Source organism: Marmota monax, unplaced genomic scaffold (genome assembly GCF_021218885.2).
Source record: "Marmota monax isolate L192 unplaced genomic scaffold, Marmota_monax_Labrador192_F-V1.1 WCK01_AAM20220418_F8-fsc00001, whole genome shotgun sequence".
Classification (NCBI taxonomy): domain Eukaryota; kingdom Metazoa; phylum Chordata; class Mammalia; order Rodentia; family Sciuridae; genus Marmota; species Marmota monax.
The window spans coordinates 49,655,127-49,681,662 of record NW_026693777.1 but is presented as its reverse complement, the minus strand read 5'-3'; the positions used below and the strand labels follow the sequence as shown (position 1 = coordinate 49,681,662).

Sequence of the window (26,536 nt, the reverse complement as noted above, 5' to 3'; positions counted from 1 at the left end):
GTGGAGGTTAAGATTTGCAACACTGGGGCTGGGGATGTGGCTCAAGCGGTAGCGTGCTCGCCTGGCATGCGCGGGGCGCTGGGTTCGATTCTCAGCACCACATAAAAGTAAAATAAAGATATTGTGTCCACCTAAAACTAAAAAATAAATATTAAAAAAAAATTTGCAACACTTAATACTTGCCTCTTGCTGAGCCCACTGAACTTGGCTATGCTAAAAACTGTGATTTGATACTATAGAAGGTGAGTCCTACTCACCCTTGCCTTTCCATGCTGATAGGAATGAAGTACAAAAGAACAAAATTATTCACATGTTGGATATAAAGCCTCTTGAGATTAGAAGATGTCACTGATTTGTTATGCATAGTTCAAATGAGAAGACCAGACAATGTTTTAAAAAATTCTAAGATGGATTGAAAGGATCATCAAATTGTTTTGATGAAGGGTCCCTTATCTGAAATCTTAAGGCTGAATAAGAAAAAAGCAAGAAGAGGGAGAAAGAGGCTTCAGTGGGTTAGTATAGGAGTTAGTCAGATAATTGGGGCCCAGAAAAAACTTAAATTCTTTTTATTTCATTTTTAGCAGCTTCAAGGGCTATAATTTCTAGGTCTTTAAAAATGCCATAGTTAAACTGGGCATGGTGGCACATACCTGTAATCCCAGTGGCTCTAGAGGCTGAGGCAGGAGAATTGCAAGTTCAAAGCCAGGCTCAGCAACTTAGCAAGGCCCTAAGAAACTCAATAAGACCCTGTCTCTAAATAAAATATAAGAAAATAGGGCTGAAGATGTGGCTCAGTGGTAGAATGCCCCTGGGTTCAATCCCCAGTCCAAAAAAAATTTGACATAATTAAGCCAGGTGTGGTGGTGCATGCTTTTAATGCCAGCTACTCAGGAAGCTGAGTCAGGAAGACTGCAAGTTCAAGGCCAGCCTGGGCAACTTATTGAGACCCTGTCTTAAAAAATAAAATAAACACCGGGTGTGGTGGCACACACCTGTAATCTCCAGTGGCTCAGGAGGCTGAGACAGGAGGATTTCAAGTTCAAAGTCAACTTCAGCAACTTAGCGAGAATTTGTCTCAAAATAAAAAATGAAAAGGGCTGAGGATTTAGCTTAGTATCTAAGTATCCCTGGGTTCAGTCCTTGATATCAGAAATAAAATAAAAATAAAAAGTGAATTGGGCATGTAAGTCAATTGGTAGAGTGCTTGTCTGGCATGTTGTGAGGCCCAGTACCTCAGAGGAGGAAAAAACAGCCTCGATTTCAGGAAATGGCAACTATGATCACAAGCTCTCAATTACCCACCAACACCAAAAAGCCAGTGAATTGTGGGTCTTGCTCCTTTCTGTAGTATGAGCACTTCAAACAAGGGCTTAATGGCTGAAAGCCACAGAGCAGTGGAGCAGAGCTAGCTGTCTCATGTCTGGTAGGAAAACATATCTCAATGTTCCATCATGACCAAACAGCTGGATACCCCAAAAGCTCAAAATTCAGTGCCCGGCTTAGTTTTTTAAGAGAGGATTCTTTAGGTCTTTATTTTTGCCCTGTATTTCTGAAATGAAAATGGCAGCCAGGTATATCAAACATAACTATAATGACAATAGCAGGATCAATAATAATAAAACTAAAATTAAATGAGCATTTACTATTTGACAGACACCAAACTGAGTACTTGAAAGCTTATCTTATATGATTCTCATATTAACTTTACAATATAGGGGGTGTTTTTATTAGTTTTATTTTATAACTGAGAATATTGAGTCAGAGTGACTAAATTATGTGCCGAAGGGACCTACAGCTAATAGGTGGCAAAACAGTGATTCAGAACTCGGCTGTTAGTCACAAAAGCCCAAGAGCACCAGCTTCCTAAGGTTAAAAACAAAACTGTCATTCTCTTATCATCACCATTTAACATTTTCCACAAGGTTGGCCTAACCATCAACCAATGCACATACACTTTCAAAAAAAATTCTGAGGGTATGCTGACTCCCCCCATATTGCCTTCCATCTGTTTCTTTGCAAAAAATGATTGACAGCTGGAGTCTAAGAATGGTAACAGCATCTGTAACCACAGGAATTCATAGAAAGTAACTAACTGGAAAGTCATTAACTGATTCAGTAACTATTTTTTGTCCCCAAGAGAACTGTAGCACCCGGGAACAAGACTCTTGGGTCCTACATGGAGAGACCAACACAGTAATGTACAATGTCACCCATATACATGCCAAACAGCAAAGGTCACAGTCTGAGGTATTTACTTCAAATGAAATGATATTCTAGCATCATACTCCTTTATTACAGTTAAAGCAGCAAAGGGTTAATTAAAAGCAATATCTCTTGTCTCTGTAGAAGACTTTTTCTCCCCAGTCAGTATATGACAGTTTATATTCCCAGTTCATTTCTCTAGTTCTGAAGATACTTTATTGCCTGCTAAACTAAATTTTCTCTAAATTGCTAGAGAAGAAAAACACCTCAAACTGCTTATTCCATCAAAACCAACTCCTATATTATATTGGCCAAAATGAAATCCACTAATCCAGGGCACCAAAGTTGATAATATGAGAGAAGGGTTCTTGATAAGCTTTTAAAAAATCCTCTGGAGTCACAGCTGGCCGTTACTTAACCTGTCAATCTTATATATTCAGTAGGATTCTCTCCTCCCACTATAGGATAATTGCATTTAGTTATATTGTTTGAGTTACTGTCATATAAGCACAGAGAGGAAGGAGAATATGACCAACTCGTTTCATATAGATTTTAGAATATTACCAGGTGTAAAAAGAGGCTTAAATGCTGCTCATGGTGACATGTGGTAAATTAGCCCCTGCATCATCACGGAGCTGACTGGCCCCAGGGTCACACAGCCTCCTGATGGCCTATTCCTTGGCTGACATTGGAAATGTGAGTAGTGGTACCTGATTCTAACAGTGCTCCCAAGGATGCAAGTCTGCTGAGGTTTACTCCACGTTGTGCAATGCAGAGCACACTCAGGGGCCTGGATTGACGTCCTGACTCTGCCACTGTCTTATCACGTGATTATGAGCATTAATTTAATTTTCTTGAATCTCACTTTCACAATCAGTAAATTGAGAACACAGCTTTGTTTAATTTTTGTCTCATTGGGCTGATCAAACAAGAAAAACTAGGAAAAAGCTTGGAAGAATAGGTAAGCACTTAAGTACTACAAAAATACATCAATAGATGAGGATTTTTAGCTGAGTGTGTGTGTGTGTGTGTGTGTGTGTGTTTGCACGCACAAGAAAAACAGAAAAGAGAAAGGGAATGACATGGGAATACTAGTAGAAGTGGGCTAGTTTGGAAGATTTGGACCTTATTTATTTTTATTTTTTTTTAATCCTGGGAATCAAACCCAGGGTCTCCATATGCTAGGCAAACACTCACTACTGAGCTATAGCCCCAGTCCTACACATTGTTATTTTAAATAATAATTTTAATGCTTTCTCCCCACCTGAGAATAATTATGGTTAAAATTTTAACCACTATATGAATACTTCCTTAGAAAATCACCAATTAATTATTATTTGTCTACCACATACTCCCTAAACAAAAAGTAATTCATTCAGCAATGACTGTTTATCTAAGACATGGAAAACTTGCTTTAATTCCCTAGATATCTGCGGTGTCATCAGGTTTACCCAAATATTTCATCTAAATTCCACATGCTGTCATTTAAGGCCATTATGTCTGGTTCTCTCCTCGTCAGTTAGTCTATATAATAGTGCTCTCTCTGGCTCCTTCCATCCTTTCACATTTCGAAGGACAGTTATCACCCCAAATGCTTTTGTTTTATTTCCAAGCCAGTTCTGTTTTTCTTGACTCAAAGGCCATCCTTTAGAAATATTTATCACTTTTAGTTGGTCTCCTATGAAATCAGAAAAACATTTCAACTACCGGTTAAAATTCAGGATCCCGGGCTCTTGCTTGTCCTTGATCTATGAATCAAGGAAGAGGGCTCTTGTCCAGAGTTTTTGTTATTTTTCTATCATTGCACGTACCTTCCCTGCTGGCCTAAGTAACACAAGGTGAGCAGGGAGAAAAAAGCACTTTTCATAGATGAAGAGTCTCTTACCACAAAGACTTCACAGCAGATGCAAAGTCCACTGTTCTTGGTAAAGGCGTGAGTTATGTCCAAGAGAGCAGGTCTTGTCATGGGTCCCCCTGTTAGAACAATACACTGGGGCCTGAAAGTAAAGAAGAGAAGATATAGAATTGGCCATTAAGGAAGCCGCTGAAAGCAGAAATGCCCTATTGGAAACAGCCAGTACAGAGGCTATGAAAAACGAAACCGCTTCTCCCCTGATTATTTCTTGGGTTTCCCACCAACATCTTTGTATTCATAGTCTAGTCAGTCACAGCAAAAGTGTAAAGCCGGGAAAAGGCAGTTTGGGGTCTACTTGCCTTTTATGGTCTGGATACTGCTCTACCCCAAATATCAACGAAACCTGTCCCTCTCTAGTCACTATTCACTATTTTTCTTTTTGTTTTTCTTTTTTTTTTTTTCCTTCTGTCTTGCCAGCTTGTGCTGAGAGGTTCCATTCAAAATAAGATATAACTTGGGCTGGGGATGCAGCTCAAGTGGTAACGTGCTCACCTGGCATGCGCGGGGTGCTGGGTTTGATCCTCAGCACCACATAAAAATAAAATAAAGATGTTGTGTCCACCGAAAACCGAAAAATAAATATTATAAAAAAATAAGACATAACTAAAGAAAAGCCCAAGTGTGACTGCTCTGAAGGGAACTCAGTAAGCTCAAGATGAATGGAGATAATTAATAATTATATTTTAATTAATAATAATTAAGACATCTCTCCAAAATCATGTCATTTAGGCCACTTTTCCATCTCCACGCATGGAAGGTGACACTTGGCACCATAAGGGGTTATGGTTTTGGGTAGGCATGACCCTGTGTGGAAGGAAGAAGCACTCATTTGTAGGAAGTGCTGCTATGAAAGTATGGCAGTTGCTCATTTTTGGAACATACTCACAAAGCTTGTAATTACTCTATTCTTGCACAAAAGAAAAGCCTCTTCTGATGTGGAACATACCAGATGCCTGAGTAGCCAACTTTACCTGAAATTTTTCACATGGTCTTCCACTGTGGTTAATTCCAGAGCATTGTCCAAAGCACTCACATAGGAAAGAGCCTGTGTGGAGGAGCCCCAATTCACATCTGTGGACCAAGGAGGAAATTGGCACACACAAAATTGTTACAAGCCATCCACTTATATAATTTTCCCTGGCTATGCAAGCAGAGATCTGTGCCCAAATTAGAGAAAATGCAACAGTGTTTCCTAGAAAGAGCTTTGTGAACACTATGTGAATCCTCAGAAACAAGACTTTTTTTCCAGCTAAGGATCAGCCTGTAAAGCTGCAGTCTCAGAAATCTTGCCTTGTGGAAGAGGCTGTGTGATAACTACATTGCAGGTGGAAGGACTGGGGAAAATGGTCAGCCCTGAATAAATTCAAGGGATCTTCACAAATTCTTAAATTGAAAGCAATTTCAGTTATACAGATAGTGTGCAGTCATCTTTATATTTGAAGAGTTAGAATGAGCAGTTCAGGGATTTATGCTTCTAGATGTCCATGAATAGGATCAAGGCTCTTTAGCTAGCATTTTGGGTTGATCTTTTAGAACACAATCATAACAAGGGAAGTCAGCACTACCATCCCTTGCCTGCCTTTCTTTCTTCCTTCTTTCCTGTCTTCCTTCCTTCCTTTTTCAAAAACAAATTCAAATATTAAATGGAATTTAATAGGCTAGAAATGCACAGACCCATTCCAAGATGGAGGAACCTATTCCCTCCACTCTTGCTCTGGAGAGTTAGAAAGTGAGTTGGAGATGATTAACTGGAAGTAAAAAATACGTTAACATTGATCAAGTACTGACAATGCATTAGGCATTAAGCATATCTTAGACAACTCATTTTTATAGGAATAAAAACCCCCTTAGTCAAATGGACATTTATATCCTAAAATTGAAATTTGAACCACACCTCACACCCTACACAAAAATTGACCCCAAGGGGATAGTAGACCTTAATGAAATCACCAAAGCATTAAAACTTGTAGAAGTTTGTGACCTTGGAGTAGGGAAAGTTAAGTCAGATGTAAATTACTAAATCGTATAAATTAAAAAAAAAAAGAAAGATGATTAAGACATCATATAAATTAAGAACTTCTGTTATTCAAAACAAACTATAAGGAAAATAAAAATAGAAGCCACAGACCCGGAGAAGATATTTGTAAAACACATACTGTAAAAGGATTTGTATCTAGAATATATAAAGAATTGTCATGCCAGGCATGGTGGCACCTGCATATAAATCCAGCCACTTGATCTAAGCAGCTAAGATGGCTAAGACAGGAGGATTGCAAGTTCAAGGCCAGCCTCAGCAACTTAGGGAGACCCTTAGCAATTTGGTGAGACCCATCTCATGACAAATATAAATAAATAAATAAATTAAAAAGGACTGAGCATATATTTCAATGGGAAAGCACTCCTGGATTCAATCCCTAGTACAAGAAACTAACAAACAGTCCAAACAAAAATCTCTCACAATTGAATAAGAAAACAATTGGAAAAAAATGAGCAGAAGATTGAAACAGACACTTAACTAAAGAAGATATATGAATGGCAAATGAGATGTTCAACATCATTAGTCACTGAGAAAAAGTAAATAAAGCCACAATGACATAGCACTATACATCTATTAGTATGGCTTTTTAAAAAAGCAACTGACAATTCTAGATGATGACAAAGATGTGAAGCAACTAGCTAGGACTCTTTCATTGCTGGTGGGAACAGACAATGATACTGCTGCTATGGACAACAATTTGACAGTTTCTTTTAAAGTTATGTATATACTCACTATATAAACAGAAATCTGAATCTTAGATATTTACTCAAGTAAAATGAAAATTTAGGTCCATACGAAGACATGTGTATGAATAAGTATAGCACATGGATACATAATCATCTTAAACTGAAAATAAATTAGATGCTCATTGACTTGTGAAGAGATTTTTTTAAAGTGTTGTGATATATTCATAATAGGGTGCTGCTCATCAATACAAAAGAACAAACGACTTATACCTGTGACAACATGGATAAATCCAGAGGATTATGCTAAGTGAAAGGCTATTATTACATGGTCCTATTTATAGGATTTTTCTGGAAAAGATTAAGGTATAGAATCAGAAATTAGAAAAGTAGTTGCCAGGGACAAGTTCTAGAGAAAGGAGATTGAAGACACGGGGTGTGAGGGCACCTTAGGGATGTCCTCCATCTTGATTATGGTGTAGGTACTGGACTGTATAAGTTTGTCAAAATTTGCGGAATGTACCTCAAAAAGGGATGAACAACTACCACATGTAAATGATATCTGATGTTGAAAATAGATAAAGAAAAACAAAACAAATCCATCCAAAGTTGTTTTATACTATCTCTACCTCACCGGCAGAGAGAGGAAAGGGGAATTCTATGGTGACCAGGGGTCTCTCAGTACCCCCTGTTCCCTAGTCACCCCTTGCTTCAGTTCACCCTTCTCACTGGTTCTAAAGTCAACATCCAAAGTTCAGGTCCAGTTATGCTTCTCCAACTGAATACCTATGGCACCTTTCTGTTGTTCTCCATATCCTGATTCTTTCACAGGCCATGTAAATTTCTTATTTCCTTGGCCTCAGCCAACCCCTCTCACTTCACATCAAGTCCCTTCTCCTTGGTACCAAACAAATCAATGTGTTAAGGCCTTGGAGCTTCCCCAAAATGCCACTAGCTTATGTGCATCCTTAACTTCACTCCTGCTGTCCTTCTGCCTAGAACGTCATTCCCTGACTCTGTTCCATTAACTGTCTCTTAGTTGCTTACTGTTTTCTTTTATAACCTAATTTATTTGTTCACTCAACAAATACTTATTTTGTACAGAGTGCCTGACCCTGAGAACTCAAGCCATGAACCCCCAAATTTTCTTAGACAACTCTAATCAAGGAAATGACTCCCTCCCTCCCCTTTTCTTAGCAAATTATTCTTCTTATTTTCATGGTTTTGCTTACTATATTGTATCATAATTAATTGTCTATTCTGGGAACTCCTGAGGACAGGACATGTATTTCATTTGGGACATAGAAACAGAAGGTGCTGTAATGGAAAGCTTTTGGGATTTGGGATGATACTCCTCTGGTTAAGATGTCAGCTCTAACACATCCTGACCATTACAAGTGGTCAACTCTATGAAGTCTCATTTCTTTGTATGTAAAATGAGAGTAATACTAATCTACAACACTATCATGAGGATTAAATGATTATATGACATAGTTGTTGTTATTTCTACATTACAATACATTATTACTATCTACCTTGTACATGGCACACCTAAGCTGCTTAGTAAATGCTGAATGAATGGATAGAGAGAGATTTGGAAACCCCATCCTGGACAGTCCTTATCTTACCTGGCTTCTTATAAGTCACATAGATATAGAGGAATAACTCAATGACATAGGTGATAACAGCTGCCCACCAGTTGATGACAAACATGACAGCACAACACAACACAGCTCCAAAAAGAGACACCCACATGTTGTAAATCCCATATGCAGGTCTCCATCCTGAAAAAAAAAAAAAAAATCCACAAGTTTTTCACACTACTGTTATCAGGCTACTGAATTTTATAAGAATGCAGGTAATGTGTGTTTTTCTGTCTTAAAGAATCAGAACTTTGAGGTCCATTTTCTAACTCTGTTATTTTTTTTTTCCTATAATCTTGGGTCCCTGGCCTATGAAAGTGGTGGTTATATCAAACATGATGCTGTAAAATTTGGGAAATATTAAGCATTTGGAAAATTTTACTCACAGACCCCTTCATTCTTCCTGTATGCCCCAATTGTGCTTTCCAAAGCTTAGGCATCTAAAATCTAAGCCACCAGGGGTTGAAAGGAGGCAGGAGGGATAGAAAGAGTGGGAGGAGGAACTTCCTGGTTATCCAGGAGAGCGAGGATTAAGACATTCAGCTTTTGCACATGACTATTCTTAGTCAGCAGGAGTCAATCTGCTTGACTTCTTGGCAGCTCTCCCATAACCCTAAGAGGATAGGCCTGTCTTTTCAGAAACAATAATCCATGGAAGAAAGAAGGAGAGATTTTTCTAGCAATGACATCTTCAACCCAATATATTAATATATCACACATTTTGTAATGAAAATATTTCTCACAGTTCCTAAATACATAGGTTTCCATGTTCCATTAGTTCTCTGAAATGAATAAAGCCAGGAGACAGTATGGTCAGGATGGGGAAACTCTGATTTGGAGGGCACTTGGTCTCTGGATGAAGTACATTTTACATTTGCAGTTGCCAAAACACAACACAACTGTAAAAGTCTCCAGGAGCAATTTCCTAAATAACCACAAGATGGAAATAGCACTTCGAGAACATCATCAGAAATACTTTTATTTTTCTGAGTCTGGCCTCTCTCTCTCTCTCTCTATCTATCTCTCTTTCTCTCTCTGTGTGTGTGTATGTGTGTTTGTGTTAAAGAGAAAGAGAGAGGGAGGGACAAGAAGAGAAGGAGAGGGAGAAGGAGGGAGGGAGGGAGAGAGAGAAAGATATTGATTTATAATAAGAGTTTGTGTGTTTGCCTCCTTCTATACATTTTTTCTATTTTTGTTCTCTCTCTTTCCCTTCTTCCTTTTCACTCATTTTCCTACCAGCCTTTATAACTCCGCCTTGTTTTTCAAAAATGGCTATAACAAGGCATAGGGTCAAATATTTCTTTGTGTTAAAAGAATATAACAAAACTAAACAAAAGGTCTTTCTACATCTCCTACAATCCAGAAGCCTCGGGTAGATAAGGGTTCCCTGTCCATTTATCTTTCATCTTCTTGCCAGCAGGTTTTCCAAAGGCTTGGGAAGGCAGTAGTCCCTAAGGCAGTGTCTGATATGTTTGACAAAATCTTCATTGTGAGGAACTTTTTAAGGGTTGATGATGACAAGACTTTATTTTTTTGGAGGAAAGGCAGAGGATCTCTACTGGCCAGTTGAAGCCAAAAAGAGATGAGGGATGACTGCGTAAGGGAAAGTTCTTTGGTGAAAAATTCTGAACGACTTTAAACCTAGCCCCAAAAGTGCACAGACGCCACTGGCATCAACATCATGGGGCCCAACGTGAATCTGCATTGCCTGCACTCAGCAGGTAATTATGGGAGCTACTCATCCTTCCCTTCTGCACCATGGGCAGGAAACAAATTGATAGTAAGGAAGTCTCAAATATATACATTTATTCCACTTCTGTGGTCACTTTCACCCTGGAAATAAATAGTGGTGTTTTTCTACTGCTGAAATAAATGTGGTTTCTCTTGCAATGAATAATTTATTGCCACAGGAGAAAATTGACTTTACGGTTGGTCAAAAAGGCCATTGCTCAAATGATTCTTTTTCTATTTTAGAAGCCATCCCCCAACTCACCAAAATAAAGTGGATTACACTGCCCACTAGGATATATGAAAACATATAAACACAGATTGAGCACTTTTCACTGACTTATTTCATTTTATTGAGACAAACTAACTGTTTGCTTAGGCTGACTCCAGTTTTGAAATGTCATCTTACCTGGAGATTTAGCATAAGAAGCATGGAAGCAGGAGAAGTTAATAAGTGCATATGAGGCCAGGAAAAAGTTGGAGATGATGGGAGCAATGGTGTTCAGTTCCGCTGTAAAAGAAGCAAAATCAAACATGTACGTCTGAGTGATGAGATCAGGGGCTGAACAGCTGTTATAGCCTGGAAGCCTGACTTTATTTGGAAATTGAAAATATAGCTAGCATCTGTCAAAGTTTAAAAATTTAGTGATTTTTTCTTTAGGATAACATATATACTCTTAGCCCAGGTTTCTATAAAGTGAGATCAAGAAAAACCTACCAATCAGAAAATAGGCAATCAAGAGTTGTACCTAGAAGTTTTGGGGATGGAGCATAACTCTATTTTGGAGGTACCAACAAATACCATGATTTTTGTCTGCTATGTAAATAACCAAAAGGCTCTACCAAGTGACAGATTAGTTAAATACCAGTGTACCAGAAACTACCAACTGAAAATCTTTCTGCATATTCCAGTATTTTTTCTATGACTTTCAGGACTCTTTTGACTCTTTCATACTTTTCTGCATCTCTAAAATACTTTGACCTCAGTGGCTAAAATATGGTATGATTTAATGCCAATCAGATTGTTTAACTGTATGATACAAGAAAAAAATACAGACTTCCTCATTAATCTGAGATTCAGACATCTATAATCCTCAATGATGCGAGTGTAGGTGGCAACTGGGTATGATTCTAGAACACAGAAACCAGTTGGGAAATATGCAAAAAATGCTACCATAAAATCTGCATATGGAGCTAATTCATGTTTTTCTGAAAGAGTGATTTTAAAGGATAGCATTTAATTTATACACAATGTTTAAACTTTGACTGTAGAATCATTTAAATTCAGCATGGGACAATCATTTGAGTCCTTAAAGGTTAAATTACATAATTGGAACATCTTTAGAGATATGTAATCATTTTAATTTAATTTTTAAAAAAATCTAACTGAGAGTTATATATTCCCCTCCTCAACGTCATAGAGATCTTAGGTGGATTCATGAACTATAGCTCCCAGAGTTTCATGCATTATGATGAGGAGCAACCATAGTTCAGCACCACGGTGCTGAGGAAGGTGCAGCTGCCTAAGTGTGGTTCCCATCTGAACTTTGCATTTTGCCTCCTATCCTCCAGTGTGCTCAGCAGCAAAGGTGCGGCTTTGGGGAGGAGTGAGGCGTGCGCAGGCTACAGCTGAGGGATGCACCTTTCCAAGCTCACAGAGCTGCTTCTTTATTACTTGAGGAGAGGAAGCCATGAATATAATCCAGTTAAGTGGTTCTCAAATATTAATGGTCTATGAGTCTTTTGAGGAGCTTGTAAAAATGCAGATTCCTTATTGTCAGAGACTCTGACTCATTAACTCTAGGGTTGGGCCTGAAAAATCTGCATGTTCACAAACACCCTGGTGATTCTGAGTAGTTGGCCAATGAACCTTATTTTTAGAAACACTGACACAGACAATTCAGTTCTACTGTCAGGGTGGGAGATATGGCAGCTGCAGGAAAATACTGAGGTTCGATAATATCAGGCAGTTTGGAGGAAGGATTCAGTTGTGTTTGGTTGGATGGGTTTCCAACATTCACTTTCAAAGAACAGATAAAGTCCAGAGTCTAGCTCCAGTTTCCCAAAGGGCTTCTACACACAAGGATTTCTCATTTCTTTCTTAGACTCCAACATTCCCAAATGGAATCTTAATCATAAAGTAGGTAATTTCTCAAACTCAAGGGTAAATTCTGAGTAATCAGAAGAATTTTTTGGCTTTCAGTAAGAACAAGAAAACTACAAACCAATAAGAATAAACGCCATGGCTATCACAAAAGTGAGAAAATATCCTCTCAGGGGCTCATTGTTTTTCCCATATCCCTTTGCAAAGAACTGCAGGCCTTTGAAGATGTTGTCCTTGCACAGAGCCTAATGGGAAAAAAAAAAAAAAAAGAGGAGAAATTTGTCACTTATATCTATGCACAGTCATTTTCTCTAGGTGATTCAAACAAGAAGATTTGGGGAAAGATTAAGTGATACACAATATGAGGCACAAGTTAACACTGCAGTTTGTCATTCTTTATATTATTTGAATCGATCTTGACTATGTGGCAGACATAGCACTTGAGCCAGATGCAAACATTAACTGTTTCAGAAAATGATGGAAAATGATTGCCACCGAGAACGAATATTTCAGCTCAATCCACATTCAGTGGAAGTAGCAGTAGGGAGAAGCATAGCTCCTTCATGCCTGTATTACCTGGAACACTTTGGGTGCACTGACGAGGGAGGCCAGGGCAGAGGAAAGTGTAGCCGAAAAGATTCCAGCCGTGATGAGGGGGCCAAACCCTGATACCATGCTCATGACCTTGAGAAGAAAGGGCCAAGTAAGGAGACTCATCCAATAGATGTTTAAAACATTAGCTCCATTTTAATGCAAATGCTCCCCTCTCCACTTTCTGTGATTTGGAATCTTTTATAACTAATTACTTCTAAGGAGATTGTGCCCCACCCCATAATTCTTAATATTTACTTTTTTTTTTCAAAATGGAATTTGCATTTTTGTTATACACAGAATAATAAATGCTTACCACAATATTTTTAGAAGATACTGGAAAAAATAAAGAAGTAAATGGTTTCAAGGGTTTTGACAGCACTTTCCCTCTCTCTGTTCTTTGTGGTTATTTAGTTGTAGATGGACACAATACCTTTATTTTACTTATTTATTTTTATGTGGTGCTGAGGATCAAACCCAGTGCCTCACACATGTTAGGCAACTGCTCTACCTACCACTGAGCTACAACTCCAGGCCAGTCATATGTTTCTTTGATGATGAAAAATTCTATCTAGCAGAAAGTGGTATTTTAGTAAGGTTTGGGAAGGGACTCAGCTGTTTACCAGTCTTTTTAGAGGCGTTTCTAGGATTTTCTGCACACAGAGCCTTTTCAAACCTTTGCTTTTTCTGTGTTGACTAAACATAATTTTAGATCTGAGACATGATGAGATTCTATCAATTTAAGACATATTTTGGAATAATGACTTCAGCTGAGTTAATTTCTCTGCACCAGTTGTTAAAATAGATGAATGAAGACTTCACGACACATTTAATTCTCTCTCTCTCCTCACCAATCATGCAGATAAATCAATGTTTCAAGTCCTACATATTTCTAACTTCTCTTATTCTTTCCTCCTCACTTTCTCCCTCCTTTCACAATTTCTCTTTTTCTCTTGTCTTCTGGGTACTCCAGGGGCTCCTTACAGGGTTTTCCTAATTCAAAGTCCACAGATGAAATGCATTCCAAGTGCCAATTGATCTAAGCTTCTTTCCACCATGAAATCTTGCATGACTGATCAAAAGGTACCTAGAGCCAGGTGGTACTCTCTCCTGGTGATTAATTCATACAATCGCCTATTGTCTCCCTACCACGGTAAATGTAACCCCAGGAATTGCTACTGCAGAATGCCTGTATCACTCTTTTTCCATGCCACACAAATCGTTTCTCGCTGAATTCACAAATCAATCAGTAATCAATCAGTTGCAGGTTCAGAAGTTTCCCTATCTCTAATATTATAAAAATAAAAACAACAACAAAAAACATTTTATACTTATTGTTATTATTTTTTGGCAGTTCAAACCTGGAAATTGTTCATCAGTCCATATTGACATGGTTCATGGTGACATCTTGAGAAATCATAGCCCAACCCACAGGCTGCTGACCCGTTGCAGTTCACCCCAGAAATGATGGTGTCATTCATGCTTCCAGTGGCATCTCGGACCACACAGGCTGCTGTGGAGACAATTATGGCTTGTCATTTCTTTAGAAGAATTCTCATCCCCTATGATTTTCTTGTGAAAAAACACTAAATTGACTTTGAGTCTGAAAAGAATTATTCCCAGTCTCTGTTCATGGCCAGTGCTTCTTGGGATGTGGCTCCTGGAGGCTCCCATCCTTTGAGTCCTGGGAGTGGCCCTGTCAGAATATAGGCTGACATCTTCACTGTCTTGGGTGGTTTAAGTCTTAGCTCTCAACAGCTATTCTGAGAGACCTGGGGGTTGAGACTGCCTTACTTTTTGATCTCTGAAAATGTGCATGCCAATGTTTTTCACACAGTATGTACTCAATTCGTATTTCTGGCTTAGTGCTATTGACCACATGCTTTTCAAGTAGAAGGATATATTTCCTTGTCAGTGAGGGAAACAAGGGAAAGCATTATGGAATTAAATTTAATATTTATGGTCAAATGTTGTATCAAACATCTCTCTCAGTTAATCCATTTTATTATTTTCACACGTTTGAGTATTTGTTCTTTTTCTATTACAAATATTCTATAATAAATATCTTTGTGTGTAAATTTTTCTTCTTTATTTCAAAACATTTCTCTAGGATAGATTCTCAGAAATGGAATTTTGACCATTTTAAAGACTCTTGATATATATTTTAACTATTGATTTTCCTGGACTGTATTTACCATTCTGTATTTGGTAGGATTATTGAAATATATGAATATATGTGTGAAAAATACATAAACTTTTAAAAATTACATAAAGGATAAATATTATGCAAATGAAATGCCAACCAATAAAGCTGCTCACATCGCTTTTCACACTCTACCCAGAATAGGTTCTAATTAAGACAGGTCCCAGTGTCAGGAACTAATAACAGGAACCTTCAGTGTTAGTCATGGAATTCACATTCTTTGAGTCTGGGAAAGACTTAATCATCATAGAGTCTTTGAATTGAAGGAGCCACTAACAATAATCAGTGAATCCTTCTTACCATAACCCTGAGAAGTGGCCTGCCAGCCTCTGCTTACACACTCCAAATTATGGCTATTGATTACTGAGCAAAATTATTCATTCTAAATTTTTACCTCTTTGCATTGTTCATTTATGTCAAACTGACTTTTATGAATCATGTATTTTAACTTCTGCATAATAAGTCTCTCCAAATTCTCATGAAGCCAGGCCCTGAGCCATTATCTGAATTAACAACAACAACAGCAATAGCAACAACAGAAACAACCAGGATGTTGACTCCATGGCTGCCCTGGGAAGGATACAGAAATGCAGATTTTTCCCCCCTACATATAGGGGGGCCAAAACAGGAAGAATCTCTGACATCAGATCTCTAACTTGCTCATTCCCTCATCTTTATTATGTCTGAAAAAAAAAAGGGGGAAATTTAACTTTAGGTGATTTCATTGTCATTTAAAAGTGTGTTGATTTTCTAAAGCATTGAAACAAAGTCTCTTTACATGTAACTAAACTTGGAAATGACACAACAATACATTTAACAATGTTATCCAATTTTCTCAAATAAGAGGCAGTGAGATAGGAAAGAATCAAAGGGTTTTGCTTTTGTTTTTCATTATCTTTCAGAAACCAACTTAAGTTCTATGTGTTTTCCCAGTTTCCCCTACAGGAAGCAGAGAACCTCTGAGAAGTCCACTTTGGTAAAACAGTCATCAGGCCTCCATAGTCAACCAGCCTGGGTCTGTATTATCTAATGTATACAGAAAAGGGTTTTCTTGTCTGCATCTCGGGAAGCCAAATTTCTTTCTCTCCTGCTATGGCCTAAATATGGGGTAAGGGGGTGGGGCAACCAGGAATAGGTGTGACTGCAGGCAGCAGGTGGAACTGAAGTCATACTCAGGAACAGCAAGAAAATACACATATTTTCTGCTCAGTGAGCAATATGGGGGCTGGCCGCCCACATTGCCAGCAGCTAGGTCTTATTCTGATTTCCTGCCAATTGGTGACAGTGACATTTCCATATTAGACATGGCAGTACAAAGATGAGATACTCTCATAAATTCTACATTTTTCATACTTTCCTAAGGCCATTTCTTGTTTTGTTTTAGTTTGATTTTTTTTTTTTTTTTGCCTTAGTCTGTTCTTTACCTTCCTCCTAGGGCAAGGGAGATGGGTGCTGGAAGCCGAGGGCTTTCTTAGCAGTGAAATTATCACCCATGGGAGCAGAATGGGGCCCTCTTTGGGCTCAGGCAAAATGACAATCTGATTAGCTCTGCTCTTGCACTGACCCAGGATGCCTGCTTTACAGCTCAATTGCATTAAAAGCCAAAAAGATCCAAACCATTAACATTTAGGTACCAAGAAAGGAAGTAAAATTGTTGCCTTAAAAAAAAAAAAAAAAAAAAAACTCAGGTTCCACTGAAAGCCCTCCAGACATAAAGAATGACTGGGCTCCTTGTACTTCTGACATTCTGATACCAGACACATACAACTTACCTACACAAATAGCAACCCCTATGTAGGCAACCGTGGTGATGAAAATGGCCAGCATGGTTCCCCTAGGAATGGCATCTTGGGGGTCCTTTCAAAAAATAATGTGGGAGAGAAGACAGGGCAGAATAATAAACACAGTTTGCTTGGAGTTATTTCTGTATTTTCAAATTTTTAAGATACACTTCCTAAGACAAATTCTAAAGAAGTGATGGAGAAAATGGCAAGGTGGTGAGCCTGAACTTTTTCTGGATGAAGACAAAGTGCTTAGAGCAAATTATGAATCCTGTAAAACTTTTGTGCTGAACAGACAACATCTCTCACTGCCCCAGAGGGAGATTTTATAGAAAAGTACATTAGGTAGTTCACTTACCAAGGCCTCTCCCTTCCCTTTGTCTCCTGTGATTTTGTGTGGCTGCATCAGACCTTAAAGCATTAGGGGACAATATACAAACACATTGATGATACCTGCATGTGTGTGTTTGTTTTATATTGAGCTTAGGCTTGCCTTTAAAAAGAAATCACTTGTGAGTGAGCAAAAAGCATAATCTACCAAATTCTTCAATTTCTCAAATCCCCATTTGGAATCTAGTTCAGAAATAACCACAATGGGAGATGTTTAATTTCCATAAGCAGGCATAAATAAGGGCAAATTCAAGCTTATACCAGAAAATGGGCTTCTCTCTTGCTCATAAATGTATATACATTCACTAAGCTGAGTTCACATCATATTTAATTTACCATTTTATATCCTATTTGGGGGGGCTAAATCATATCAAATCAATTTCCAAGCAGCATATTGAATTATATTCAATTCAACTTAACAAGAATTATCAAATAGAGATTTTAATGCATTCGTTGTTTATACAGGACAGTGCCTGGCATATAGTAGGAGTCAATAAATATTGAATTGGGGGAAGTAAAATCCCAGTAGGCATTAGTCTCCCACTAGAGGACAAGAAAACTCATCAATACAAATAAGCAATCAATACAGTCAAACAAAAGTTTGAGACTTTTTTTTTTTTTACTTAAATTATGCTGATTAAGTCCATCAAAAAGGTCACTCACAGTGAAGGCAGACTCAGTGTGAAACCTGGAAACCACAAGTGAACCAAGCAAACCTGCTCTCACATGGAGTAAGCCAGCCTGTGGAACCATTCTGTGATCACTACCCCTCCCTACCCCCCACACTCTCCTATGAATATCAGCACACACTACTGTTTGCAAAAGTCAGTGTGGCAGGTGTGTGCAATGGAGAAACTCTAAGAAATAAGAAGGTATCTGTGGATTTTATAGGCCTCAGTTTCCTTGTTTATGTTATATATTTCAAATTTTATTTATTTATTTAACATTTTTTAGTTGTCTATGGACCTTTATTTTATTTACTTATATGTAGTGCTGAGAATCAAACCCAGTGCCTCACATGTGCTAGGCAAGTGCTCTACGACTGAGCCACAACCCCAGTCTCCAAATTTACTTATTTGATTAGAGATTTCTTGGGATCTGAGTGAAACGTGAATTAATTTAAGTGGGAAGAAAGAAAATGTACATGGATAAGAAGGGTGAAGATGGAAGGCAGTTTTGTAATTAAAAGACAAAGACTTGGTGTTTATTTATGACTATTACAAGCTTTAAAATAACTTCATAGAAGTTACATGAGGGTCAAATTTGATTTATATGTTAAGGCATAAATTGTGATGACAATATATTAATATATGGTTCTATATTATAAGATCAGAAAAAAATGGAATTATCTTGTCTGGATACCTATAGACAGGGTTTGCAACTTTGAAAAATTCTTAGTTTTCACTCTAAAATATTAATTTCCTTCCTTTAGCAGTAACCTCAAATCTAACTTTCTTCTACAATTTTTCATTAACATCATATTCTTTTCTAGTACTGAATATAAATAATCTATTATATTGCTGCTTTTTGAGTATGAAAACCACATCCTGATTTTGCATTTCTGAAATCATATCTTAACTCTCTTGATTAGACTTGGGTATTTCATAAATCTTCTCCCAGGTATGTATTTACAGACCATCTATATTGTATTATTAGCAAATGAAAGGCTTAGGATGTGAACTCTGTAGTGTCCCTTGTGCCAACTCTTTTTTTTTTACATACATATTTTTAGTTGTAGATGGACAAAATACTTTTGTTTATTTAGTTTTTTTTTTTTTTTAATGTGGTGCTGGGTATCAAATCCAGTGCTTCATGCATGCTAGGCAAGTGCTCTATCTCTGAGCCACAATGCCAGTCCCCTTTTGCCAACTCTTGATGGGCCATCTTGAGAAGGGTTCTGAGACTTTGAGCAGATGTAAGCATTTTGCACCTCCCTATTTTGTGTGAACAATAAATATTTACTCAATTGAACTGAATCTATTATTTTTAGTTTCACACTCAGATAGGAATAATATCCATAAGTACTGATGATTCCTTGTTATTTCCCAGCATATTGTCACCTTTCAGTACATAACATACTTTACTACTCTGGCTTTTGGCCACATTACTACTTCTTGAGGGATCCCCCTTTTTTTTTCTTAAATTTTTAAAATTTGTTTTAATTAGTTATACATGACAGTAGAATGCATTTATGCACTTTGATATATCATACATAAATGGGATATAATTTCTCACTTTTCTGAGTGTACATGTTGCAGAATCATATTGGTCATTTAGTCACATATATACATACAGTAATAATGCCTGTTTCATTCTACTATCTTTCCTATCCCCACATCCCCTCCCTTCCCCTCCCATCACTTTTCTCTACCTAATCTAAGGTAATGCTATTCTTCCCTAGTGCTCCCCACCTTATTGTGAATTAGCATGTACATATTAGAGAAAACATTCGGCCTTGGGTTTTCTGGGATTGGCTTATTTTGCTTAGAATGATATTCTCCAACTCCAACCATTTACTGGCAAATGCCATAATTTCACTCTTCTTTAAAGCTGGGTGATATTCCATTGTGTGTGTGTGTGTGTGTGTGTGTGTGTGTGTATCATATTTTCTTTATTCATTCATCTATTGAAGGACACCTAAGTTGTTTCCATAATCTAGCTATTGTGAATTGAGCTTCTATAAACATTGATGTGGCTGCATCACTATAGTATGCTGACTTTAAGTCCTTTAGGTGTAAACCAGGATTCCCCTCTTTTGACTGTTATGACGCCAGTGTTTCTTGGCTTCCCTTACCTCTTAGAAAGCTTTTTCTCTTTTTACATAATGGATTTCCTTTCACCAATTAATAATTTGAATGTCTGTGTTTCCCTGAGTGCTGCCTTGGACCTCTTTTTACTTCTCCCTCTTGCACATACCTAGGTGAGTTCATCCAGGTTGTGGTTCCAGTCCTGCCCTCTCTCCTTTCCAGAGTTCTAGGCTCATCAATCTAGCTATTTATTAGACATCTCCACACTGGTATCCTTCCATTTCAACCTCAATGGCCATGTTTGTTTCTTTTTCCTCAACTACTGTGCCATGAATTCAATTCAAAAAATTCCGCTAGTGTTAAAAAAAAATACAATAGAATAGAACTGATGTGAAACTATCAGAAATGAAGAACCATTTGAAGAAGTTTTTAAAGTGTGCATTTGGTTATGATGTATAATGTTTTCTTACTGTGGATCACTGTAAAAACATTCTTTCAATTTCTTTTCCCCAACTCAAATTAAAGTTTACCCCTTTGATCCTTTTCCCCTGCTTAGTCTTAATTCAGGCACTGAGTTAGTGCTAGCTAAGCTGAACTGACTACCAAGCATCTAATACAAACTAGTTTTTAAGAAGTATAAGGAAAGCATAATAATCTTTAATTTGAAAGTATGCTTACAGCTTGCAGAAATTTAAATGAGTGACCTTTGATTTCCAGTGCTGAGAAACCAGAAGTTGAACATCCATAATTAAATTTCATTAGGTGTTAATACTTACTACTTGAATCATTTTGAATAATTTTCTTGACTTTTCTGAGCTTCATCATAATCTTTTCTGTCATTATCTCTGCTCAAGAATTTATCACAGCACTGTGGTCCCTAACATAACAAATCTAAATGCCTTAACTCATTAAACTCAATAAATATTTACCAAAGCTAGCTTTGAAAATACAGCAGTGAATAAACTGAAGGCAAAATTTCCACTTGCAGGGAGTCACATTTTATGGGAAGCACCTCTCCCTGAAGTCCCTTCCAAGGTTATCCAGCCTTATCAGGATTTTTCCCATTGAACTAGACTCCTCATTGTTCCCACAGTTTCCTCATGCTTGACCATCCTTGTCTTCTCTGCCTGGAATTGCTTGGTATTTCCTCACCAATAGTCAGCAGCTAGTCTTGGTTTTCATTTCAGGTTCAAAAATTACCTCCTTGAAATCATCCCTGACTAATTGAACAATTATTCAGTATTTTTATGTCATGATCCACTAGGACAGTGCATATGCTTCCCACTTATACATATCTCCTGATGATTCTTGAAAATATTTCCTATCTTCTGAAGTTGATTATAAATTTATTGAGGTAAAATCTGAATCATTTGTGTGTGAGTTAAAACCTGTTCCTTCTCTTTTTTTTAGACATACTTCTTATTTCTCCCTAATATCCATCCTTATCTTCCTCCTTTTAATACTAGAACCCCTTCAAATTTTATCTGGCACATTATACCCAGTTGAAGACTACATTTCCCAGACTCCTTTGAAACTGTGGAAGGTCTTGAGACCAAATTCTAACCAATGGAATGCCAGTAGAAGGGATCTGTGCAAAGTTTGGGAATTGCTTGTTTCTACTTCCTTATGCTCTTGCTTGTGGCCTGGAATGTGATCCTGGAAATGATTAGTCATCTTGGACCTTGCAAATGAGGGTAAATCCTAATGTAATAGTGAAACAAGAGAGCTCATCTGAGTTCCTGGGCTACCTTTTAAAGCAGACCTTTCTTTAAATGAATGGCCTATGAGCTCAGGTGTTTATGCACTTACAAAAAAAAAAAAAACTTCTATCTTATTTTGGCCACTGTTTGTTATCTTTAATAAAACATTAAAACTAAAATTTTAATATAACAATTCTTTCAGTATTTAGCAGGATAATATGAATGGAGTGCAAAGTAACAATATTGTTGTTTTTTTGTTTTTTGTTTTGTTTTGTTTTGTTTTTTGCTTTTGCTTTCCCTTAAATGTTCCATGTTCTTATTAATTATGGCTTGAAAAGAGAAGGGGTGGTTTGGATAGTTTCTCACTGAACTATATTCATTTTGTTGGAAAACTGACATCATGTTAATATACTCAATTGTTCTGATATCACTAATTAAGACTTTTGGAAGAACTATCTGGAGTAGGAATATAAATTGAGCATTAAAAGAGAGAACTTTAAGTAGCCAAGAAAACTTGCAGAAATTTTATAGTTTTGGATCTGTAGGGAAATGGGGTCACATTCAATCTCTTAGCTCCCTGGGCTGTCCATCAACTGCACTACCATGAACTACAAAGCAGAGAAAACAGCATACCTCCAAATCTCCCGAAATATTGGCACCAGCAAGAATCCCAGTAGCTGCTGGGAAAAAAATAGCAAAGACAGAGAAGAAGCCTTCTCCTTTTGTGAAGCTTGGTCCAAAGTTTTCTGCAAATATTGATGCTATAACACAAATTACAAGAAAATTATCATGTAGACTTTTTTCACAGAGTAGAAAAACTTTGGCTTCTATATCTCTAAATGCAAATATATCTCAAGAGTCTAACTGGGATGAGCTGAAAGATGCTGTTGTACTCCTGATGGATTTGTTAGTATTTGCCAACAGTCAAAATGTATATCATAACACTTCAGAGCTCTATGACATAGCTCTGAAAAATCAGTAATTTTTTGTGTTAACAGAGACCCAGGATGACTGACTTCTTTGAGTCTTGAAGAGATTGAAAGAGAAGATGAAAAACTCTTTTATCATCATACTGGCACATTCACAAAGTATACCATATACATTCACACATACCATGTCCCCCCACCAACTACATTCTCATATGCATACATACCTGAAACAAGCAGCACTCTTTTTTATGCTTTTAATTTAAATGATAGGAGAATTCTGTGGGTGAAGCTACTTTAAAATGTTATTATTAATTTTCTAATCTCTTTGCCTCTTGCCCCCAGAATTTGGATCTTAGATCCCTATACCAAATTCTCATGTGTGAGAAAGTAGTGTGTTGTCCCTACAGAAAGGCTATCCCACAGGTTGCCATCATATTACTTAAGTGAAAGGAAACAATCTAGAAGAAAAACGGAAAGGTAAAAGAAAAGGAGGAAGAAAATTGTGAATGAAAGAATCAGATACAAAGAGGAAAGAAAATTTAAGACATCAGAAAAAAATACCATATGAATGGGAAGAGGGAAAAGAATAGAAAGGAAAAGGATGTTCATGTCCAAAGCGAAGAAGATAATCTTTACAGAGAAAGAGACTCAGAAAGATAGAGGTAATGTGATGTTTTTTAAGAAAACAAATATGGACAACTGAACAAATAATAAAGTGAAATACAAAACAAACTTAGCAGTGGATTCCAGGGTGGAAAGGTAGGAACAAGTGGGTGTGTAGAACAGAATAGGAGAGAGAGGTCAAATTCCATGCTTGATGATGTTATCACAGAATGCTACACTAAGTAAGCCTATAATTCTTCATGCTTGAAATCCTGACACTGATGTTCAACTAGGTAATGCCACAGCAAGGTTAAGATGCCAAAAAATCTACCAGGAAGGGAAAAAAAATGTCTTTGTTTGACTCTAGTGCTCTGCACTGGTTGAACAAATTGTTCAAGCTGTGTTCTCTTTCCCTGCATGTAATTTCTATTCCCACTACTTGACAGCAATAATTTGTCCAGCATTTTAAGGTTTACAAGGCACTTTCATAACAACTATCTCATTTACTTTTCAAAATTCCCTCAGGAAGTTATTATTATCATCACTCACACATTTAGCAGGAAAATCTGAGACCCAAACACATCAGGTGACCTGTCCAGCTGATAAACAGTGGATTTAAAATTCAACCCTGTCTCTCCCAAATCCAACTCTAGTATGTGGTCTCTTTCCTGGGCTATGCTGGAATTCTGTTGGCTGCGATTGGGGGATAGGGACAGTGATGTGGGGAGCAACATGGATCGAGGAGAAACTAGTTTGTCATCTGTACCTTGGTAATTGAAGAAGCCTCTGGATTTTTTTTCATTGTTGGATGGAATGACAGTCCCAATGAAGAAGTTTGCAATCGCAATGAGAAGAATAATCAGAAGAATCACTTGAGCCTGGAATGGCAAAATGAAAGGGGATCAAATTAGATTTAGTTAACAACTTTTCACATAATTGTAGAAGTTATTGTCCACTGGAGAAAGACTCTCTGCTTATTCAATAAGGCTCTGCTCCCCACTGTCAGTGATAAGTGCATCCTTATGGACTATCATCTTAACAGACCCTCTTCTACTTGGATGTAGCGGCTGCATTTTCAGTTGGAGTATGTGCTTGGGTACTTGGAGGTGACACTTCAAGAACATTTCAAGTAGGAAGTGGGAAACTACCACAATACTTCCAGGAATGTAACTGGAGCCAGAAGGTTTAACTTGTACAGATTTGAGTTCTTTTCCAGGCAGAGTACCTATGAATTCTTCCTCTTCCTACTGCAGAGAGCCTACTACCAGAGAACGGAAGGGTTCATGGAATTTCCATCATGCCCTTAATGTCAGGCTGCCAGTGTGTGCTCATGTGAACAGTCTACTACTGGCCAAATGGTCTTCCAGTTCCTGAAACTTTTCAAATGGTGTACCTGCTTGACATCACCATATACTGTTCCCTCTAGCAGGATCTCACTTCACCTTAGTCTTTATGTATCTATTTCCTGCATCCTATAAGTCTCTGTGACCTCTTCAAAGAGCCCTCTCCTGGCTACTTGATCTGAACTACAAGCACCTCATTCACTGAGGGCTTATAATACAACAGATGAAGCTTTAAATTTTAATTTTGAGGAGGAGCACTGGAGATGAACACAAGGGTGCTTTACCATTGAGCTACATCCCTAACCTTCCCTCATCTTTTATTTGTTTTTGTTGAGACAGGGCCTCACTAAGTTGCTGAAGTTAAATGATTTACTCATGTCACAGAGATATAAATCAGATTCAAATCTAGACATTCTAACTACAAAGGTGAAGTTCTAAATACTACCCAATACTGCTGTGGAACTACTTTGTCTTCCTTGGGGCATAAAGTAATCTAAAACCAGTGTCCTTTTACTTCCTCCTTTTGCTTGTTGCTTGTTTGCTAGCTTTCTTTATTTCTTCCAGGTCCTAGGGATCAAACCCAGGGCTTGTACAGACTAAGCAATCACACTACCACTGTGTTATACTCCCAGCCCCCTTGTTATTTTCTAATATCCCAGTGTCCTGTTATTTCCCTGATAATATATTATGTCATTTACCATTTTCTATTTGTTTTTCTATTTACTTACTCATCTATCCATAGACCAGATGCTGAACTGTGACAGGGATTATGCTTGTTTTGGTCACAACTGAATTTCTAGTACTTCGCAGAAGGTCCAGCACATGGCAGACACTGTTTAATGCGTGAATATTGCTTAACTTATATATAGTATATAACCCAGAAATAGATGCCATGTTGGAATGTTTGCTACTCCCTTATAGGGGTGGGAGGCTTTGACGATCTTTCCATTTCTGGTGACCACTTGAGAACCAGTTACAGTGTCTCCAGGCTTGCAGAATATTTTCAGTGGCACAGATTCCTGTGTGGAGTTACAAAAGAGGCAAAAGACAGGCTCCCTGTCATTCAGAAATTTACTCTCTGCTTTAAATCTGCCAGTTAAATTCAGATGTATTCTGGTTCCAAAACCTGTAACACACTAAAATCTGCTGGTCAAATACTGGGTTTAAGAGGAAAATAATAGTTCTGCCTCTGCTACCTTTTCCCAAAGCACCATCAATTCTTGTGGGTTTCAGCACCCATGGGCAGCTTGAAAGGGAATACCTCATTGAAACATGGGCTTCTAGTATGCACTGTGGCTAGGGTCATAAGGGGTCTGGGCATGAAGATGGAAGTAACTTTAGTGGCTGTGTCACTGGGATGACACAAAAGGCCAAGCACAGGCCAATAATGTGACACACGAGCTGTGAGGCATGACAAGACTTGGTGCTTTGTGGGCTGGAGGTTCTACCTAGCACTACTAAGTGGCTCCTTTTGCCATAGCAAATAGCAATTCTTTTTGAATATGGGGTTCTCTCGATTTCTGCAATTTGTTCAGAACCTGACCAGCAGTTGATAACATCATTTTGAGAAATTCACCTTTGCTTCCCATTCCATTCCAGCTACTGAAATTCCTAGAAGAATCACTACTGTGATGGAGCCTATTATCCGGATGTCATTGGTTGGATCCACCATCATTGAATCACTTTCCTAAGGGTAAAAAATCACTAGTGATTAGAGATACAACTTTTTGCATATAGATATAGATACAACTTTTTGCATATCTTATTGTAACATTTAACAGTAAGAAGAGATTTTTGTACACTGATGTCTGGGGCCATTAGGACAATAGAAAAATGAAGTGCTCATAAATTTGAGAAGATAAAGAATCTACCTTTTTTTTTTTTCTGTGATAATAGACCTTGGATAGCCAAGGTTAGGAGTTAGAAATTTTAGAGA

General features: G+C 37.7%; 1 protein-coding gene across 4 annotated transcripts in view; it reads right to left on the bottom strand.

Annotated features, from left to right (window-relative positions):
- Slc12a1 (solute carrier family 12 member 1) overlaps positions 1 to 26,536 on the bottom strand; it is an 85,033-nt gene that overhangs the window by 37,234 nt on the left and 21,263 nt on the right. For all 4 annotated transcript variants that reach the window (XM_046460871.2, XM_046460869.2, XM_046460870.2 and 1 more), the window contains exons 7-17: positions 26,177 to 26,287; positions 24,024 to 24,135; positions 22,359 to 22,486; positions 16,880 to 16,964; positions 14,266 to 14,417; positions 12,890 to 12,997; positions 12,435 to 12,558; positions 10,619 to 10,720; positions 8,467 to 8,622; positions 5,089 to 5,188; positions 4,088 to 4,199 (exon numbers count right to left, since the gene is read on the bottom strand). In XM_046460871.2, coding sequence (XP_046316827.1) covers positions 4,088 to 4,199; positions 5,089 to 5,188; positions 8,467 to 8,622; positions 10,619 to 10,720; positions 12,435 to 12,558; positions 12,890 to 12,997; positions 14,266 to 14,417; positions 16,880 to 16,964; positions 22,359 to 22,486; positions 24,024 to 24,135; positions 26,177 to 26,287 — 1,290 coding nt within the window. The remainder of the gene's footprint in view (positions 1 to 4,087; positions 4,200 to 5,088; positions 5,189 to 8,466; positions 8,623 to 10,618; positions 10,721 to 12,434; positions 12,559 to 12,889; positions 12,998 to 14,265; positions 14,418 to 16,879; positions 16,965 to 22,358; positions 22,487 to 24,023; positions 24,136 to 26,176; positions 26,288 to 26,536) is intronic.